This window comes from Teleopsis dalmanni, chromosome 1 (genome assembly GCF_002237135.1).
Source record: "Teleopsis dalmanni isolate 2A chromosome 1, ASM223713v2, whole genome shotgun sequence".
Classification (NCBI taxonomy): Eukaryota; Metazoa; Arthropoda; class Insecta; order Diptera; family Diopsidae; genus Teleopsis; species Teleopsis dalmanni.
In genome coordinates this window covers 203,184,586-203,192,299 of record NC_051846.1, presented here as the reverse complement: position 1 = coordinate 203,192,299, position 7,714 = coordinate 203,184,586, and the positions used below count along the sequence as shown (strand labels likewise).

The 7,714-nt window shown below is 32.9% G+C and overlaps 2 protein-coding genes across 2 annotated transcripts; one reads left to right on the top strand and one right to left on the bottom strand.

Annotated features, from left to right (window-relative positions):
* Nucleotides 1-2,067: 2,067 nt before the first annotated feature.
* LOC119671429 (mediator of RNA polymerase II transcription subunit 4) lies at nt 2,068-3,092 on the bottom strand. Its single transcript, XM_038082054.1, has 3 exons — nt 2,933-3,092; nt 2,692-2,872; nt 2,068-2,637 (listed from the first exon to the last, which is right to left on the bottom strand). The coding sequence occupies exons 1-3, from the start codon at nt 2,998-3,000 to the stop codon at nt 2,125-2,127; spliced, it is 762 nt and encodes a 253-aa protein (XP_037937982.1). The 5' UTR covers nt 3,001-3,092; the 3' UTR covers nt 2,068-2,124.
* Nucleotides 3,093-4,115: 1,023 nt separating this feature from the next.
* On the top strand, nt 4,116-7,489 carry LOC119671428 (alpha-glucosidase 2). The gene is made up of 3 exons (XM_038082053.1): nt 4,116-5,077; nt 5,138-6,029; nt 6,082-7,489. Exons 1-3 carry the CDS (start codon nt 4,208-4,210, stop codon nt 6,963-6,965), a joined length of 2,646 nt encoding a protein of 881 aa, XP_037937981.1. The 5' UTR covers nt 4,116-4,207; the 3' UTR covers nt 6,966-7,489.
* Nucleotides 7,490-7,714: the final 225 nt, after the last annotated feature.

Genomic DNA, 7,714 nt, shown 5'->3' with positions numbered 1-7,714 from the left:
AAAACCGATCATAAAAAAGAAACAGAGTCCTGTAAACCCCTTTTTCTATGTTTTGAAACAACTGGCATTTACTAACAAACAACCCGAAAATAATACCAAACAGAAAAGATATTGAATTCATAAAGTTTTATATATAAAGAGAAGAAATTTAATTCACAAGTCACCTTTTCCTTAACACATTCCAAGATGAACCAATGTTGCCTCAAACACTATTTTGCATCTTCACCTATGCAAAGTCTCTCCTCTCCAGTTTTATGTTCTTACTGCTCTTGGTTTTGTATTCCCATTACTCTTAAATCGCTCTATATTACATGGAACTGTCCTAGTTTTTCTTTCTATAATGAACATTCCAACAAAAATTTGGATCACTCCGATACCAACAGGTATTCTTGCTAGATGCTCCGAACACTTTATGTCCAAAGACAGAAAACTTTTCCTATATCTTATTAAATTTTGGAAAGATAGAAATAAAGATATGAGTTAGATTCATGTACATATATATACATATATATCTATATCTTTACATATCCAATTTATTAAAATTGCAATCAGTTTTACTTATGAATTTAAGGACTGAACACTTAACAGTAATAAGACGTCACTCAGGTGCTCATATTTTACATTTTATTGTAATTTACTGTCTCACGCGACCTCTACAAAAAGAAAATTTAAATACTTTAAAATATTCTTAATAGTATTTAAAATATCTAACAAATATATATCTTAATATATATCTAACAAAAAAACCACTCCACATTTAAGTCGCAACTGATACTTGCGGCACCTAGCGTAGGATAGATTTATTTAATGAATAGTTTAGACAAGGTAAATGTGGTACGGTAAACCGTCTGACCGTAATAATACGGTCTTTTGTGTATATGGTAATGGTACGATCTTCTTGTCAATACGATAACCAAACCAGGAATATAAACCGCTTAGATTAATCCGTTCAATATATAACCTATAGAATGGAATAAAATAGATTTATACTCAATGTTTTAACTCAAAGATTAGACTCATCCTATAGATTAGACTGAGCTCATAGATTAGACTCAGATAATAGATTAAACTCAGTTCATAGATAAGACTGAGAGTATGATACTAGGAAGATATTAAAACTAAGTTGCACACAAGAGTTTGGCAAGATAACAGTTTCTGGTAAAATATGCAAAACCAAGATAGATGGATAGGCAAGATTGGCAAGATTGAACTACTCGTAACCAATCCGATCGATAACTAGATAAAAACTCTTGTCGTTTATACGGCACTCAAACCTATTTTTCCCGTTGTGATTGAATTTCCTTAGCTTCTTTGATGAAAAAGCATTTCTGTCCATCCAGTTGTGGAACATTAAACCCATATTACCAATTTAAATCTGAATTTCTCATAGGGATAAGCAATTTCTAACCAATTGTTGCTATCATTACTCGTGTATCAGGGTATTGCGATCCTTTTGAATTTTATATACCACAACGTCTGTCTAGCAGTGGCGTATAGAAGAGACTAAATCCGTCTAAAATATTTTTCACTTTTACATATTTATATAATATCCAATATATATGTTACAAAACTATTTATTAAATACTTTACAAAATTAAAATACCACAAAACCTTAACATTATATAAATTTTTTAAGGAGCTTAATATATTGCAACTTCAAAATGTTGCTTCTTGTAAATTAACGCAAAAAGAAAATTTGATAAGCTTAAATATAAAACTAATTGGTATAAATAAAAATTATATAAATTTTCTATGGAACTTAAAATATTTGTTGCTTCTTATAAATTAACACAAGAAGAAAATTTGATAAGCTTAAATTTAAAACTAATTAGTAAAAATATAAAAATAAGTAATATTTTAATACAATAATAATATAATATAATAATGTAATATAAAAATATAATATAGGAATATAATATAATAATATTTTATAGTATTATAACATAATAATGTAACATAATAATATAATATAATATTACAATACAATAATATAATATTACAATACAATAATATAATATATCATAATACAATAATAAAACATAATATAATAATAAAATATAATAATAACTAATATGAGAAATATTACTATTTTTCAGATAAATAATAAAATAAAACAAAAATCTATTATTGCGAGTCACTGGAACTCGAACTGGAGCTATCAGTTGACATCACCTCAACATCATCTTGTGATGCCTCTTTATGAGAACGTGTTTCCAATGCAACTGAGTTACCGCTGGAACCCATTGACATATGCAACTCACCCAAATTATTCCAATTAAATTGATTTTGAAATGCATTGGGCACTTCTGCCATATTGCGATTTGGATCGGATATATTATTCTGATGTGCTACAATGCCACCATTTATATTTAAATCTGATTTTCCCAAAAAACCATTACGCATCTCAAGATCCGTTGGATAAGGTCGACGCATATCACCAATACACCAAGTAAGTGGCGCACTAACTGCATTGGCCGAACTTATGCGATGAGCGTACTTTATCAATTCCTCGGAAGATACAGGCCTTTTGTTTGCTTGATTTATGCTGGCTAATTTTTGTCGAGCTTGAAATAATGCCGTCGATAGAATAAATTCAGCTTCTTTAAGTGATTTTTGTAACTTTTGTATCTCACGATCCTGCAAAAATGATAGTAATAGAATAAAAGAATAATTTCACTGGACGGAACTTACATGCACTTCTACTTCTGCTCTTATTTGATCCATTTCTTGCTCTATTTTGGCTTGCTCATCTGCTAATTCCAACATCTTGCGAAACTCTTCATCCTTGGACACCAATAAATCCACGAGTGCAGCATGTTCCGTTGTTGAAATCTTTTGATGTTTGGGTGCAATTGTATTTTCGATGAGTTCTCTGGAAAATTTTTATTTTTTTTACTATGAATAGCTCTAATGCAATATTAATAACACCTACTTTGCTACTAATTCTATATCATCAATGAGCAAAAGCAAACGTTCCTTCGTGCTTAAGTGAAAAGTCATTCTTTGACCATTTAATTTCCAACTTCTTACTTTTGTATGCCGACACAGCTTCAGACTTCACGGCACGTCAAACATAACAAAACCTCAGAGGCAGTGTTGTAAGTGAATAAAATAATGTTTGCAACGTAAACAAAACATATTGTGGGAGAGAAAATGTGTACGACAGCATAGTTTTTTCTGCAAATAATAATAACAAATATTGTTATTAATTAAACAATATTATGCATTAAATATAGTATTTTTATATTGGTAACATTACTGTATAAACAATTAATATATCTATTATATTGTTAGATGAAGAATAACAAAGTAAACAGTTTTATTTTGGTACATGATCTCATGTTGGCAGTTTTGCTTATTAATATTACAATCACACTGTCCCATTTTAGGCACTTGCTCATTGAGTGCGCTCACATTGTAATGAGCTCATATATGCAGTTAAAGAGACTTTTATGAACTTTTAAGATAATTCACCTAATAAAGACGCATCCACAACAAAGCGAAAGCTTGCGAATGAAAACAGTGTGAATGCGCAATTAAATCTACTTATATTAATGAGTAGTTTTTAGTTTTACATATTGTAAAGCAGTACACTAATTTTATTGGCACTGCGCATTATATCTTGTAATATTGTTTTATGTTATCTATTGCTATAATCACTGCATAAGGAAATGTAAATAATGAATCTAAAATCTCTTACAATTAAAGAGATTTTAAATTAAATTTCTCCTATGGACGCGTCCGAGTTAAGCTAAGTTGATGCTAAACCAAATGGGAGATTTTTTGGGATTTTTTGCACTGCACACATTTTGCCATTTATCTACACGTATCGACACATCACTACATCATCGGCACAACTTAGAATTTCCCTCATTTAGAACGCAACTTCGCCTAACTCGCACACGACCTAAAAATAATTATTAATATGAATTCTTAAACAACACTGGTTTTAATGAAAATTAATTAAATACAACCATGCAATGTTTATTATTTTTGCTACACTGTTAAAAATTTTTACTACAAAGTGTGCGAATAATTGATAAAAATGTTGGCAATGTTTGGAGTGCATTAGTTTTTTTTTTGGAAAACTGTTAATATAAACATTTTAAATTACTTTCAAAATTAATGTTTACGAAAAGAACAAAAATTTGTTAAATAAATTAACTCTTGGCCAACAAAAAATAACAAACAGCAGCGCTGACAAAATATGGCACGTCAGCGTAGAAATGCACCGGTAACAAATGGCAATAACACACAAAAGTCTAATAAAAGTAATATTGGCACGAATTCTACAAATTCGAGCGTAACGCCTACGAGTGCCTCGACTCAAAATAAAACCAAAACACCTGCAAAGCAACACAATGATGCGCATAGCTCCAGTACCAGTGGATCCAGTTCCACGTCATCGGCAGCTACTGCGAAAGGCAAAGCTACACAGCAGAAGAAAAAGTCTGGCTTTAATTTTTGCTCGCCCAACATTATACTAGATAAATGGAAAACATTAATCGGCTGTGTTTGTTTAGCTGTGGCCTCATATTTCGGCTATTTAGGTTACTTAGAAACTCGTGTAAATACACCTTTTGATAATCAAAAAATGGTGCAACGCACTGGACTAGATGATCCAGACCGTTATTGGGGCACTTATCGTCCGCTTAATTATTTCGGCTTAAAGACCAGAGATCCGCACTCACTGGTGATGGGCTTAATGTGGTATCAGCCCACTAATCTTGGGCACGGTGGTAAAGGCATTAGGCATTGGTGCGAAATAAGTGATAATCTGGATAAGTATGGTTGGACGCATCACGATGGGCGCTCATTTGGTGTACAAGAAATACATGATTTGCCATATGAAATAAAAACTTCGTTCGTCAAGTTTCCTAGTGGCAAACAATTTGGTGGTGATTGGACAGCACGTATATCGGTGCGTAATACAACCAAAGCGTGGGACAAAACTATATCACTGATATGGTATGTGGCACTAGACGAGCGAACTAATGGGCATATAAAATATGTTTCAGATGATAAGAATCCAGAGTCAGGGGTTTATGGCGAAACATTAGGATTAGGTGAATTCCAGGTAAATATATGATTTCTTATAAGTGATAACTTAAAGTCCTCAATTAATTAATTTTTACAGGTACGCTTTCACCCAATTAAAGGCCGCATCTTACACAAATCGTATCTCAGTACAATTGCGCCATCCTTAAGTAAACTTAAAGATACAGTTTTTCAATATTTCCGCGCATTTCCGGATAAACACGGCAATCGCTACATTGGACTGCCCGGTGAAATGATATCACATAACGGTGCTGCCGCTGCAGATCCAAATTTCATTGCCATACAAATCACCGCTGAAATGGATTTCACTATGGATATAACATATCAATCCACTTCTGGCTTCTCCATTGGAGAACTTATACCAAAGCCACCCATAGCACGCGAATTCACGAACAATCTGCAGGCAAAGATCGCTGAGTTTGATAATCGTTTCGAAAATACTTTTCAGTTGCGTGCAAAAGGTTTTACGGCTGATGAAATAAAATTCGCTAAATCCGCTCTAAGCAATATGTTGGGTGGCATTGGCTATTTCTATGGTTCGAGTCGTGTGCAATCTGTTTATACGAAAAATCCTGTGCCATATTGGAAGGCTCCTTTATATACAGCAGTGCCATCGCGTTCGTTCTTCCCACGTGGTTTCCTTTGGGATGAAGGTTTTCATGGTTTGCTTTTATCAGCTTGGGACTTAGATATTGAATTAGATATTATGTGTCACTGGTTTGACTTGCTTAATGTTGAGGGTTGGATACCACGTGAACAAATTTTAGGTGTGGAAGCGTTAACAAAAGTGCCTGCAGAGTTTGTCATACAACGAAACACAAATGCAAATCCTCCAACTTTCTTTTTGACGCTGAAAAAAATACTAACGCATCATAAAAACGAATTATCAATAAAAGGACGTATTGATATATTAGAACGGCTTTATCCACGTCTACAAACATGGTTCGCTTGGTACAATACAACGCAAAGAGGTAAGTGCTGGATTAGAATCGTTTGAAAACAAATATAAATTATGTTGCTTAGGTGACATCTTGGGCACATATCAATGGCGTGGACGTGATGCCACCAGTGAAAGAGAACTCAATCCCAAAACACTTACATCAGGCTTAGATGATTTTCCGCGTGCTTCGCATCCTACCAGTCAGGAACGTCATGTTGATTTACGTTGTTGGATAGCATTTGCTGCTAGCGTTATGGGTGAACTGTCGACATTGTTAGGCAAAGACGATGTCAAGTACTACGAAACGGCCTCATTTCTAACTGATAATAAACTTTTAAATGAGCAACATCTTAGTCCATTCACGGAATCGTATGCAGATTGGGGCTTGCACACAGATTCCGTAGTGCTTAAGCGACCACAGGTGACACAGAAGAACCAACAGAAATACCAACAGCAGCAGTTGGAAATGGTGCGCGTTACACTTAAACAGCCGGACTATAAATTCGTTGACACAACCAATGGCTATGTAAATTTATTTCCATTTCTACTGGAAATACTTGAGCACGACTCACCATATTTAGGCAAAATACTGCTGGACATACATAATCCAGCGAAGCTCTGGACACAATTTGGTTTACGTTCCTTATCGAAGTTATCGCCACTTTATAACAAGCGTAATACAGAACATGATCCACCGTACTGGCGCGGCCCAATTTGGATTAATATTAACTACTTAGTGCTGAAGGCGCTGCGTCATTATGGTAAAATTGAAGGCCCATATGCAGCGCAGGCACGCGATATATACAATGAATTACGTGAAAATGTCGTTGGAAATATTTTCAAGGAATACCAAAGAAGCGGTTATATATGGGAACAATATGATGACACGACTGGACATGGTAAAGGATGCAATCCCTTCACCGGTTGGAGTGCGTTGGTTGTACTTATAATGGCCGAGCATTATTAGAAATTTTATAAATTTTCAATTTAAATAATTAAGTAGTTTCTCGATTTTACGAGTGGAAATTAAAATTTACTAAATTTAGAGAAAACGATAAAGTCTTAAGCAGTAAAATAAATAACCAAAATAGTTAGCAAAGAATTTGTGAAAATATTAGAGGTATTCACGATTTGGAGTAATAACTCCGTTAACCGAGTAACAGTAACAGTGCAAAGCGGCACGAACAAAAAACATTTACACGAAGTGCTACTCGGTAGCCGCGAATTTTACCAAAGATTGTGAACACCACAATTATTGATTTTATATTATTTTTTGTATTTATATGTATAAATTTTTTTTGTTTTTGCAGATAATTAAGTTAAACTTATTTATTATTAATGTGTTATTATTTTAATCTTTTACTTAATTAATTGTATCGCTTCGTAACGACGTGCCAACGATTTTTTATTAATTTAATTAAATGTTTTTTTGTATGTTCATAATAATTGCTGGTACTTTAATTAGTTTAAAAATAATTTAAAGAGAAAACATTTATTTAATGGCTGCTATTAAGGAAATTATATTTTTCTTGGCTTATTAAGAATTTTTTTAATTAATATTTTTTAAAGAATTGCTATTACTTATATGGTATCTAAATCATTTTGCTAAAATTATTTCAAATATGTTTAATAATAAAAAAAAGTAGAATTTTAAAATTGCGCTTACACGACATAGAAAATAAAAAATTTTAAAGTATTTAAAGCAATGAAAAATTG

Excerpts from the sequence above, each read along its gene's own strand:
- LOC119671429 (XM_038082054.1), bottom strand. The coding sequence starts at position 3,000 with ATGACTTTTCACTTAAGCACGAAGGAACGTTTGCTTTTGCTCATTGAT. Across the intron at positions 2,873-2,932 it reads GATATAGAATTAGTAGCAAA|AGAACTCATCGAAAATACAA; the intron begins GTAGGTGTTATT and ends AAAATTTTCCAG. Across the intron at positions 2,638-2,691 it reads GAGCAGAAGTAGAAGTGCAT|GATCGTGAGATACAAAAGTT; the intron begins GTAAGTTCCGTC and ends TCATTTTTGCAG.
- LOC119671428 (XM_038082053.1), top strand. The coding sequence starts at position 4,208 with ATGGCACGTCAGCGTAGAAATGCACCGGTAACAAATGGCAATAACACA. Across the intron at positions 5,078-5,137 it reads TAGGATTAGGTGAATTCCAG|GTACGCTTTCACCCAATTAA; the intron begins GTAAATATATGA and ends TAATTTTTACAG. Across the intron at positions 6,030-6,081 it reads GTACAATACAACGCAAAGAG|GTGACATCTTGGGCACATAT; the intron begins GTAAGTGCTGGA and ends TATGTTGCTTAG.